At 42.0% G+C, this 13,615-nt stretch overlaps 1 protein-coding gene across 1 annotated transcript in view; it reads left to right on the top strand.

Annotated features, from left to right (window-relative positions):
* The first annotated feature begins 602 nt into the window (after positions 1 to 602).
* Positions 603 to 13,615, top strand: part of MID2 (midline 2) — a 104,735-nt gene continuing 91,722 nt past the window's right edge. Inside the window, exon 1 of the mRNA XM_017859351.1 lies at positions 603 to 999. Coding sequence (XP_017714840.1) covers positions 996 to 999 — 4 coding nt within the window. The 5' untranslated portion in view covers positions 603 to 995. The remainder of the gene's footprint in view (positions 1,000 to 13,615) is intronic.

A 13,615-nucleotide genomic window follows, 5' to 3' on the forward strand; every position in this document is an offset into this window, starting at 1 on the left:
CTCCACTATTTTTGTTTTACTCTGTAGTTAACTTTGCATAGAGCAGCTTCATGGGGAGGATCTGTGCGGTGGACCCGGGCCCTCTCTTCTTATTACCGGTTGCAAAGGCCTCTTCCTTGTTCTAACCTGGGGTTTGTGGGGCTGGGGGACAGGGGGAATGGGGAGTGGGAGAAGAGTTTAGCCATAGTCTTCCTTCTGCATTTCACACACATTCTGCTCTCTCTGTCGCTCTGTCACTCTCTCTCTCACACACACACACACACACAACACACATACACACACATACACACACACCCTCCCGGGTCTCTCTCTCTGTGTCTTCCTTCAAGATGACAGGGCGCTGGAGAAAAGGCTGCTGGAATCAGCTGGTAGGTACAGTAGTAACCCGAGCCCCACCCACCGGCTGCCTTTGCTTGCTCAGGTTTCTCCGGTCACTCCTGCCAGGGGAGAAGACATGTAAACGTGCCTCCAGAGGAAGGGCTGGGGAGCTGGGAGTGGCGGGGCGGCGGAAGGTGAGCCTGGGAAGGTGTCCGAGCGCCCCTTCTTCTTGGGCCCTTCCCAGTGCTCCCTTGGGGTGTCAGCCCCAACCCCGTTTGCCCCACTCCGCCTCCCTTTTGGAAGGGATTGCCTTTTTTTTTCCTCTGCGGCGGCGGAAATGACAGTGTGGTGCTGCCGTGGTGTCATGGTGCTGCCCCTGGACTGAGGGGCGAAAACTCTTAAGTTTAGCTCGGGAGACCCAGCCGCGGTAGCATCGCGGCCGCCGTGCTATCCCCTGCGGGGCGCGCGGGCTGGCGGATCCCGGCTGCTGCGCGGCGTCGGCGACGGTAGCGGCAGCTGCAGCGAAGGCGGGCGGCGGCCTAGAGTGGTGGCGGCGGCAGCGGCGGCGACCGGGGCCCTGGAGCTCGCGCCGGAGCCCGAGCTAGCCCGCTGCGGAGGCAGACGAGCGCCCAGAGCCCTCGAGCGAGCAGAGGAGATGGCTGGCACCTGGGAACGCTATGGGTAAAACGCGCCCCCTCGCCGCGGCCCTGGAGGTCGAGCGTCGTGGCCCTCGCAGGGCTCGGCCCTGGCTCCGGCCGCTTTTCAGGTGCCGCCGGGGCCCGGCGTTGGCCGAGGGCTCTCGGGCTCGGCGGGGCAGGGTGATGGAGCCCGCGAGACTCGAGACGGCGATGGGGGCCCCAGATCAGCTCCGGCTCCCAGTCATGCTGTTGAGGCCCGGGTTCCTGCCACTGCCCTCCTGGGACGGAGTTTGCACTCCGGGGTGCGGGGCGGGGGCGGCCGAGGCCTCTGCGCAGCCGGGCCGGGCCGGGCGCGGGCAGTCGAGCGAATCCTCCGGCGCCTGGGCGCGAGTCTGGGAAAGGGCACGGCCGCCTTCCCACGCTCCCGCAGCCGGCAGCCTCTTCGTCCCCGGCGTCGCCCCTTGGCCGGCCGTCTGCCGGGCGGTGCTGTCGCAGCAGCCGGCGTGGCTGCGGACGCCCTGCCGGCGGGGAGGCCCGGTGAAACTTAATCCCTTTTCTGCCAGGGGAGCGATCCTCGAGTCTCCGTCTGGATGGTTCCTTATTTCTGGCCTAGCTGTGAAACCAGCTCTGTGGGGGAGAGGGAAAACTTACATATGTCCACAGGACAGACTGCGACGCAACCAGGGAGAGTGGGGATTTTCCATTCCTGCCTTGTAAGAATTAAGTAAATAACGGCGGAGTAGATTTACAGAAATATTACTGGTGATGATAAGGTTTAGGTTACTTAGCACTTCGTGTGTTGCACATTATTTTTCAGAAGTGTTGCTTCTTAGAGCAGGAAATTGAAATCCTGGAGTCGTTTTACTCTTTACTTTCTCTCTCTCTTCCACGGTCGCCTATCGTTTTCATGATCACTCACCTTCCTATGTCACAACACTTACATGACTACGGAAATCCCCCACCAGAGCGCCTTGGACCCCAGCCTTTCCCCATCAACCTGTGCACTCCCAGCCTCCCAGCCATGCTGCATCTTACTTCTTCAACCACTTTGCCTTTTGAGGATTTCTGAGTGTGGGGCGGATAGATGGTGATGGTTGTGTGTCTCTGAGGATGAGCCCTTATAAAGGAATATATTGGAAACTAAATAGAGAAGTACCGTGTGTGGGTTGATCCCTCTGATTCTCAACTTGGGCCAGAAGGGCTGCCTTTAACCCCATTCTGCTCTGTCCCAGTACTCTAATCAGTTCTCTGGCAATATTCCAATAGAAGGGAGTTGCTGAATAGGGAGTTCTCCTCCCCTACTTTTCTTCTGTTTGGGGAGTGGTTTCATTCTACCCCAGATGGTTAGCTTCCCCCTCCCCTGCTGAGATCTGGTCGTTTAAAAGCGTGTGGCACTTCCCCCCAGCTCTCTTTCTCCCCTGCTTCTGCTCACACCATGTGAGAATCTCCTGCTCCCCATTCGCCTCCCTCCATGATTGTAAGCTTCCTGAGTCCTCCTCAGAAGCAGATGCTGGCATCACACTTCCTGTACAGCCTGCAGAACTGTGACCCAATTAAACCTCTTTTCTTTTTTTTCTCTTCTGTTTTTATTTTTTTATTTTTTTTGAGAAAGGGTCTTGCTTTGTTACCCAGGTTGGAGTGCAGTGTCACATTCACAGCTCACTGCAGCCTCCACCTCTCGGGCTTAAGCAATCCTTCTATCTCAGCATCTTGAGTAGTTGGGACCACAGGTGCATGCCACCACACCCAGCTAATTTTTGTATTTTTTGTAGAGATGAGGTTTTGACATGTTGCTCAGGCTGGTCTCGAGCTCCTGAGGTGAAGCGATCTGAGGGCCTCACCAAGTGCTGGGATTATAGGCAAGAGCCACAATGCCCAGCTTACCTCTTTTATTTATAAATTACCCAGTTTCAGGTATTTCTTTAAGGCAATGCAAGAATAGCTAATGCAGTGGTTAAAACACAGGTCCAGGAGTCAAGAAGATCAGAGTTCATCCCAAATCTGATGTTACATTGGCTTATGGCTTTAGGACATTCCTATGACTTTTCTTTCATAGTTGGTGCACTTGTGTAAAAGCTATAATATTGTGTACTGGGTATTGTTCATCTTGACTTGGTCCTTTGAAGATGAAAGGGTTCTGTAAACCCTCAGCATTATAATTTTTTTTCCCCTTTGAGATGAAGTCTCGCTCTGTCGCCCAGGCTGGAGTGCAGTGGCGTGATCATGGCTTGCTGCAGTCTTGACTTCTCTGGCTCAAGCAATCCTCCCATCTCAGCTTCCCTAGTAGCTGGAACTATAGGCATACACCATCACACCTAGCTAATTTTTGAATTTTTTGTAGAGACAGGATTCACCATGTTTCCCAGTCTGGTCTCAAACTCCTGAGCTTAAGGGATCCACCTGCCAAAGCCAAGTGTTGGGATTACAGGTGTGAACCACCACAGCCGGCCAACATTATACTTTTCAAAGAAAGCACTTCCTTTACCTTTTACTGAGTTAGTGGACTGACTGGGTGTAAGTAGGAATCTTAGCTTACTGAAAATCTTACTTTAGTATTATTAGCCTCCCACCCCCAGAGTCAAATCTTATCATTGTACTTAGGTCCTAAATCTGTTTTGTCTCCAATACATGTTCAACTGAATGAAAACATACATACAACTAGGCATACAGAGTAATAATGATCATTTAAGTGGGGGCTTCAATCATATCTAATGCACTCTAACCTAACAATCTGAGTCAGACTAATTTGAAGACATAACCTCACCCATTTTTAGCCTATATGAGGGCAGTTTGTTAGTGTCTAATGAAAAGTGGCATAAATAATTTGGGGCATGGCTATGTAAGCATAATTATCACCTAGTAGCAGAGTCAACAATATTAAGCACCTATAATGTGCAGAGGACCTCTGCTGATTGGGCTGAGGCCCCAGATTTAGCCCAGTATTTTGGCCTCCTGCTTGTTCCAGGCCAAACTCCATACTTGCAGCTCCAGGATTAGGTCAGGGAGGGGCTGTGCAGGACATGGGTAGAGGCTAGGGACATGAAAGGGTGGTCGTGTCCCTCTTATTTGTTTTCATGACTACTAGAATTCTCATCTGGCATGTTGTACCTTGCAAGGCCACCTCTGGGAAGTACTCCTGTAAATCAGAGTGACTTGGTTGCTTTATGAACATATCATCTGAACGGTGCAAATTGATTTAGATAAAATTGATTTAGTTAATCCCTTACCTAAGAGCAGGGCAACTTGCTTCAACTTGCAGATCCTAAAGTAGTGCCAGTGGAGTCTCACAATTGCATCCAAATATTGCTCTGAGTAGTAAGCCTGTCCATTCCTTCATCCTTCCTCCCATAAAATCTGCTGACACCACATTAATTGACAAGGGAACTACACAAGGAGTATGTCTGTCTTCATCACTCAGCAAACCTCATTGGCTTGGAGAAGAGTAAAGAATGTTGTCTTCTCATTCTATCCCGTAGAACTCAAGCTCTGTCTTTTTGAACAGGTACATAGAGCTCTTAAAAGGGTAAAGACAGAGCTGTGGGCATAGAATATGTCTCAAATGGCTGCTCTTGGAAGTACCTGCTTGGTCTTATGTGTGTCTGTTATTCAATCTTCATGAATCTTGGTAATATCCTTGCTGTTGGGCCATGGGGCTTGGCTGCTAGTAGAGGCCAGGGGGTGCTCCATTTCCATTTAGCATTAAGTTTTTGTCCTCTCTTTGGCACAAAGGTGAGAATGAAGCTCTGTGTTCATGAAGCACTCCTTACTCATTAAGCTGGGTGTCTTGACTTAGAACATTGCATCATCAAAATATGAGATGTAACATGTTGATACTGGATATACAACAGTGTTGGATAATTCAAAATTATTTACATTTTGATGAATGAAATTTTGGTACCAAGATGGTGTTGCACTAACATCTGTACTTCAGGTCTCTCAAAAAATATTGTGTTCATCACTAAGCAGTGTACAGAAGAGACTAGACAAGTGTTTCTCAACCAGTGTATTGGGTCATACTAGCAAGTGAGAAGATCAGATGAGTGGTGTTGAGACAAGAAATTCCAGCTGTAATTACCTTCTTGTGCAGATGGCTAATCTACTTTTTATTTACCTTCTCATCCGTGGATCAATATATTAAATATGTTCCTTTCTCCACTTTCATGTATTAAAACTCTGCTAAGAGTTTTCTGTGGGCTTAGATAGTCTGTGGCTGTTTCTATTTGTTTCTCTCTTTCTGTCTTCCCCTTCTTTATGACCATAGGCAGATATAATCCTTTTGATGATGAATCTCCCAGATGCTCAGTTTTCTTTTAGAAATTCTATAAATTACTAAGAATACTAGATAGTATAAGATGTTTAAAGTGTGGGTGGCAGAAGGATTTTGAGTAATGTGCCAGTATCCCATTATTTCCTTTTCCTTGTGGGATTCACCTGAATACACTCTAGGATGCTGGTTCAGCCTAAGTGGGTTGGCAAAGTATCATTTGTAAGTGTTATCCTACTTAGGTTCTGGTCTCCCTGCAGAGCTCTGGCTCCCTGACCTTGGGCATTGTCTCAGCTTCTTTCCCGTAGGTCAGACTCCGCTGGTTGATGAACAGCATCCTCAGTCTCTGGATCATCGTCTTACAGAGACCAGACAATCTGATAACAAACCCATCATAAAATCTGAAATCATCCTGAAACATGAAATCCCAGTATTTGCAATTTGCCTGGATAGGAGCATAACGTATGGGCATGGCAGACAATACTAATTCATGACAGTGAAGTGTCTTAATATATACAACACAGAGATAGAAAAATGGTTTACGGTCCAGATCCTTGATCACTTTGTCTATAGCCCTTTGTTCAGTGTTGCTAGGATCCATGTGGTTCCCAGGGAAGTAGAAGCTTGATTTCAAATAGGCCTCTGTTCTCTGTCCCTTGTTTCTGACCTGAACTTGGGATCCTCTCAGCCTAACATTCAATAGCATGTCCTACATACATATATTGCCAGTTTTATTGTGCACATGACTGCCTGTCCAGGTGAACCACTGAACATTTAAAAACTTACAAATATTTCGTTAGGTAACAGAGGTTAGGAAAAGCAATCCTAGAGGAGATGGAAAGTTGTACCAGCAGTCATGGGTAAATTAAGTTTGTTCTCCATTTGTTCCTCAACCCTGCAACTGCCAGTGTAATCTGCATTAAGATAAAGGTATCATGAATTGTATTTAGGATTCCTGTCAATTTTCATGTGTTACCTTGGCAAATCTGTTTGTTGGTTACTTGGATTAACCTTTTGTGTTTGTAGCAGATCTAGGATTTCTAGTTCTGCTATTTTGATACTCATTTTAATGTTTATATGATGACTATTTTGTATAAAACACTCAACATTTGGATTTAAAAACTAATTATTGAAAATAACATACATTAATTCCATGTACTATAAAGTATTAAGTAGGCTTTAATAACCTATTAGACAGGAACTGGCTCTGGTGCTGTCTGCCGGTCGGTAATCAGTTTCCAGTTCTGAGTTACCCCTGTGCAGGATGAAAGCTTAAGAGAAAAGAAGAGAGATAGCCCTTCACTTGGAGAGGGGTGGGGATCCCAGTTTAAAAGGGAAGACATGAGCATAACAAATATGCTCATGATCAGTCCCATGATCTTCCAGAAGTCTTGTGAAGGAGTGTGATTGTCTGCCATTATGTCAACCATGTGTTTGGGATGAATTTCCAAACATTTTTGGTTTTTTAAAATAATTTGCTTTGTATCTACAATCTATGAATGTATGATGAGAATACCTGTATTTGTAAAGTAAACTAATACTTTTATTTTATCCTCATCTGATCCTCACAATAGCCCGTGAGATGGGCATGGCAGGTATTTTTCATTTGATAGATGAAAAAACTGTGACCCAAAGAGTTTAAATGTACCTAGGATTGCTCAGCTAATTTGGTTTAGATCCAGGACTACAACCAGGCTCTATTATGAGGGTCAAATGAGATAATGGCTTTGAAATAATTTGAAAAGTGTAAAATGATATACAAACGTAAGGTGACTATTATTGATTATTATTACTGGCCACCTAGCCTCTTTTGTCTAGGTTTCTATTTTCAGTTCTTATCCTATAGAGCGTGAATTCGATGCATTGGCTGCCTTTTGTGTTCCAAAATGATCTGCTTTGAGCTTCAAGGAGTTCTTTTCTAATCATGGTGTTCTGGGATTTGGATTTTGGTTTCTTTTTCAGTCCCCAAATATGTTCTCATTAGTTTATATTCTCATGGGACTCTCCTTCCCTTTAGTTGTCCTCTGGAACATCCATTATATCTTTTTTGAGGTACAGCAGACAAAACTACTGTACTTTAAGCACCTTGGTAATGCATTTTGTTTATTTCCAGCTCCTGTGGCTATGATGTCCATCACTTGTTAGCCTTCCTAGTCACACTAATAAATAAAAGTTGTGTTTTTAGGAGCTATTTTACAATTATCCGAGGTGTCTTTTATGTGGTAACAGATAGCAAGAGCTCTATAATAATAGGATATCAGAGCTAGAAAGCATCTTAAAGAGATCATCTGGTGATTCTAGTTTAGCTTGAACATTTTACAGTTGAGGAAACATCAGACTAGGCCAGGACTCATTTGCTCATTCCCCGAAGGTAGGGAGACAGTTTCTAATACTTTAAGGAAGAACTCATGGGATATTAATTTTAATATCCTGAAGAATGTTTATTTTATATTAATTTAAAAAAACCCTACAGCTCAGCTCAATTCTCAATCTACAGCCCAGAGATCAGGCTTGGTTTCACACTCATGGATTTTCTGTGAAGGGGATACTATAACTCCTCAGGAAGATAGTGAGAGCTCAGATTCATGCTTTGCAGACTTGGAAGAAAAAAACTAGATGGAATAATAATTGTTAATTAAGTGGGCATTTAATTATGCTCAAGTAACATTTGAAATAATAGAATTATGCAAAGTACAGATCACAACTTCTCTCTTGATCAGAGTTAGCTAAAGGCTAGATTTGGAGAGCAATACTGAAATCAGTCTTTTATTTCATAAGCGTAGGATGCATTATTTTTATCTTTTTAAAAAATTTTATTTTTTAAACTTATTTTTTATTTTTGTTTATTTTGAGACAAAGTCTCACTCTGTCACCCAGGATGGAACACAGTGGCACAAATATGGCTCACTGCAGCTTCGACCTGCTGGGCTCAAGTGATCTTCCCACCTCAGCCTATCAAGTAGTTGGGACTATGGGCGCACGCCACCACACCCTGCTAATTTTTGTATATTTTGTAGATATGGGGTCTTGCCATGTTGCCCAGGCTAGTCTCAAATTCCTAGGCTTGAGCAATCTGCCTGCCTCTGCCTCCCAAAGTGCTGGGACTAAAGATGTGAGTCACCATGCCAGACCCATTATTTTTTATCTTAATCACCTTCATCAAAACTCCTTTTGTATTTCTACCCAGTTACACAGCCCATTGATACCTTCTTCTAGTTGATGCTCATCGACTTCTTTTTTCAGAGGTTTCACCCTGTAGTAAGGTACAAGGTAAAGAAAAGCCATACAGAAACAATTAAACATACATATCTGACTATATATGGCAGTAACTAAATGGTTTGGAAAGGAACTAATCAGGGTGTGTGTATGTGCACATTTGTTTCTTAATATGGCAATTGGTTCTGCCCTCTCAGGCATTTCATCAATGCATTTTTATGACAAATCGTAAAAACTTTCAAGATTACCTGTCATTGAGTCGCACCCTATCAGATTCACATCCTGTCTTCATCCTTAGCATACTCTCTAACCTTGTATAGATTAGTGATTCACAAACTTTTTGAAATTGCAACAGTTTACCATTGTTTAATTTTTGTCATGCCACTTCCTCCTGCTAAAAGTATTTCATGATAATAGGAGTCAAATGTTTTCAGGAGTCACTTATATACTTTTTAAAGTGAATAAAAATTGGGAGCTGAGAATTTTGTGACACTCATTGATCACTAGAGATATCCCAGGGTATTGCAAAACCTAGACAGGGAATCATTGACCTAGAAAAACAATTGAAAGGAACAAGCAATCCAATAGAGCTTATAAATACTACGTAATCACACAGCTGGTAGTATAGTATAATGATTTACAGTTTGCACCCTCGAATCAGACAGACGTGGGATTGAATCTCTTCTTTAAAAAATTGAGATGTAATTCACATGCCATAATATTCACTATTTTAAAGTATACAATTCAGTGATTTTTGGTATCTTCAGAAAGTTGTGCAACCATCATCACTACCTAATTTTAGAACCTTTTCATCATCCCAAAAAGAAACTCCATATTTGTTAGCAATCACTCCTCATCCCCCATCCTCCCCTGCCCTGCTCCTGGCAACTGTTAATCCACTTTCTGTTCCTATGGATTTGCCTATTCTGGATATTTCATAAAAAAGGAATCATACACAAAAGGAGCCTTCTGTGACTGGCTTCTTTTACTTACTGTTTTCAAAGATCATCCATGTTGAAGTATGTATCAGAACTTCATTCCCTTTTCATAGCCAAATAATATTCCATTGTGTTTATCATTTCATCAGTTGATGGACATTTGGGCTTTTCCCTTTTGGCTACTATAAAGACTGCTGCTATGAACATTTGTGTACAAGTTTTTGAGTGAACACATTTTCCATTCTTTTGGGTATATACCTAGGAGTGGAATTGTATGGTAACTCTACATTTAGCCTTTTGAGGAACTGTCGAACTATTTCCCAAAAGCAGCTGCACCATTTTTTTATTTCCACCCACAAGGTATGAGGGGTCTAACTTCTCCAAATCCTGGCTAACATGTGCTGTTTTCCACTTTTTGTTTGTTTTGTTTTATTATATTATAGCCTTCTTAGTGTGAAGTAGTATCTCAATATGATTTTGATTTGCATCTTCCTACTGGCTAATTATGTTGAGCACCTTTTCATTTGATTATTGGCCATTTGTATATCTTCTTTGGAAAAAATCTATTGAAATCCTTTGCCCACTTTTAAATTGAGTTACTTACCTTTTTTATTGTTGAGTTGTAAGAGTACATTTCTAGAGACTAGACCTATATCAGATATAGTAATATGATTTGCAAATATTTTCGCCTACTCTGTGGGCTGTCTTTTTACTTCATTGATGGTGCTATTTGCAGCACTCAAATTTTAAATTTCGATGAAGTACTATTTGTGTATATTTTCTTTGGTTGCTTATGCTTTTGATGTCATCTGAGAAACTGTTGCCTGCCTAACCTAAGTTCACAAAGATTTATGCCTGTCTTTCCTTCCAAGAGTTTTATAGTTTCAGCTCTTACATTTAGATCATTGATCTGTTGTGAGTTAATTTTTATAAATGATATGAGGTAGAACTCCAGCTTCATCCTTTTGCATGTGGATATTCAGTTGTCCAAGCACCATTTGTTGAAAAGAGTATTCTTTCTTCATCGAATGGTCTTGGAACCCTTGTTGAAAATCAGTTGACCATAGATATATATAGGTTTATTTTTAAAGTTTTGTCCTAAGTTTGACTCTTAGTTTAGCCACTTAGAAACAAGTGTGACCTTGGACAAGTTATTTTTTTTTAATTAATTAATTATTTTTTTTTTTGTTTTTTGAGATGGAGCCTCGCTCTGTCGCCCGGCTGGAGTGCAATGACACGATCTCGGCTCAAGCAACCTCCGCCTCCTGGGTCCAAGGGATTCCCTTGCCTCAGCCTTCCGAATAGCTGGGACTACAGGCGCATGCCACTACACCCTGCTAATTTTTTGTATTTCAGTAGAAATGGGGTTTCACCATGTTGGCCAGGATGGTCTCGATCTCCTGACCTTGTGATCCGCCTGCCTCGGCCCTCAAAGTACTGGGATTATAGGCGTGAGCCACAGCACCCAGCCTACTTTTTTTTTTTTTTTTTTTTTAAATAATGATAGTAGCTACCTTTTAGAGAGTTGTTGTGAAAAGTAAATGAGACAATGCACATAAAGGGTATTGTTAAGGTTCTTAGATAACCAGAAAGGTAGGGAAAATTGGGGATAATTGAAAGGATTCTAAAATATTAGGAGTACCCAGAAAAAGAAAGCCTCATAAATGAAAGATGATTGAACATGTCTGAAGAAGTTGATAAAAGTATTCAGTTCCCGAAAATTGGCTAAAACAGTTAATATATGATAATCAAGAAATCAAACATTTGAAACAGTATAAGAAAAAGCTGAAATAAGCAAGAGCAGTACTATTTTATAATATTCTTTACAGAGGCTTGAAATAATGTAGGAGTTTATTTTAGAGTTACAATGATTGGCTTTTTTTCTTTGCAAAGACTCTTGAAAATCTTTTTGAAAGCTATGGGCAATCCTCTCCCCAGGAAAAATGCATATATGACATACAAACCACATTCTGCAAACAGTTCTAGGAAGTTCAGAAGTCCCCAGTTAATAAATCCTATTTTGACCTTACCCAAAGCAATCCTGACCCATAGTATGCTTTCCCAAGCTTAATTTCATGGTGAGGTTCAAGTGTCACACTGACTTGGAAACAAATTTTAGATTTCCAAGCAAAATTTAGGAGCTTTTCCTATGTACAGGACAATTTATGTGGCACCCTCTTAAGCCTTAGGAAAGCTGTGGTACTCCAATTGTTTTTACATAGGTTTCAACACACATAGACATGGCTTTCAGCAATACTTCTGACCAACCCAGGTAGCTTCCAACACAGACATTGAGGAATGCAGGCATAGAGTTCTAGAAGACATAGTAATAGAAGTGCAGTGTGAGGTGGAGATGGGCCTAGAAGACAGAGATATGATTCTGGAAGGGACTCAGAATGAAATAGGCAGATTCAGAGAAAGTCAGAGAGACAGAGAGAGATAAAAATAGAAGTAGAAACATGCTGTTTAAAAACCATCTTGTAAATAGCCAAGATAAACCTCAGTGAAGGAGGTGAGTTGATTGAAATAAAGGTGTAGGGAAAGAGCACAGGCGTTGGCATTACACTGACCTGTGCTCTGGGTATGTATATTCTTGGTTAATTTATTTAATGACTCTAAGCCCCAGTTTCCTAACTGTAAGGTGGACACAGTAATAGTAACTTCCTCACAAGTTTCCTGAAAGAATTAGTGAAATAATGTGTAAAGTGCTTAACATAGTGCTCAGAATACAGGAGATGCTCAATGAATGCTAGGCCCCTTCTTACTCCTAGTTTAAGTGATACTTCATTAACAATTATTGAACACAGTTTGTGTGAAGCACAAACTTGTGCTGTGAATGAAAATATAAAATAGTTGATACCCTCAAGGAGAAGGAAGAGTTAGCTGGAGATACAGCTATGTAAGTGAAATAAAACAGAATGTTCTGGAAGCCACCAGTGGTTGAGGTGATAAAAACATGTAGATGAAAGATCTCTTAGATTTCTAGGCTTGGATGGTGATATTCACGAGACAGGGAAAATCAGAAGAGGAGCAGCTGTTTTTTGTTTGTTTTGTTTTGTGGAGGTGAGGAGGAGCACAACAAGTTCATTTATAGACATGTTGAGTTTGAGAATCTGAGTCATATATCAAATGGAGCTCTCTAAGGCAATATTCCTGCTGTCAGTGGAAGTTGGAATCTTCGTCTCTCAAAAGTCTCTTCCAATTCTAAGATTCAATGATGTATGTACATTTTGTTTACTTTTTCATCTGTGTAGGTGAACGTTGATAGATGTTATAAGCTACAAAATACTGGCCAACAACTTTCAAGCACCTGTAAATTCTAAAAGAAAAATGCCATGTTTCACTTAAAAAAAGGTGTCTGTACAAACATCTGAACCTACTAAACCAACTGAGAGTGACTGATTCACAAAAAGATTCTTCACTTTTATAACCCCATTTCATATAGATTTTCATTAAATAAGTAGTTAGTTCAGTGCATTTAAAAGGTTTGATTTAGAAACAGCTTTTAGGTGTACATCTATTGTACTTAGGCATAAAGTATAATTGTACTCAGTATTTATGTATCCTGTGAAGTATACAGATATGACTAACAAATGACAATATCTGAACAAATATCAATGGCAGCGTGAAATTTTCAAGCCATGATGAGAGTCTCCAATGATGACGAGATGATGAACAAAAGCTGCTCAAAAGCAAACAATGCTTTTCTTGGGCTCAGCGCTGTAGCTCACTCCTGTATTCCCAGAACTTTGGGAGGCTGTGGTGGGCGGATCGCTTGAGCCCAGGAGTTCAAGATCAGCCTGAGCAACACGGCAAAACCACGTCTCTACAAAAAATATAAATAAAAATTGGCTGGGCTTGGTGGCATACATCTGGAGTTCCAGGAAAGGAGGATCGGTTGAGCCCAGGAGGCGGACGTTGCAGGTAGCCAAGATTGTACCATTGCACTCCACTCTGAATGACAGAGGGACATTTTGTCTAAAAACAACAACAACAACAACAACAAAGCCCTTTTCCTTTCCTGTACATAGGATTAACATTTTCAGTCATTAAGATATGTTTTATATTTTTCCTTAGTTAAAGCCAACTTAGAATATTCATGTGTGTGTATTTTAATTAATGGAAGACTCAAGGCAATTAAGAATTAGGTACCTGTGTGTTGAGAAATTCCTGTGGAAAAATAGATAGATTTACCAAGAGGTTGGTTTCTTGTCAGTTGGGTGGCTTTTTTTTTTTTTTTT

Source organism: Rhinopithecus bieti, unplaced genomic scaffold (genome assembly GCF_001698545.2).
Source record: "Rhinopithecus bieti isolate Rb0 unplaced genomic scaffold, ASM169854v2 scaffold_50805, whole genome shotgun sequence".
Lineage (NCBI taxonomy): Eukaryota > Metazoa > Chordata > Mammalia > Primates > Cercopithecidae > Rhinopithecus > Rhinopithecus bieti.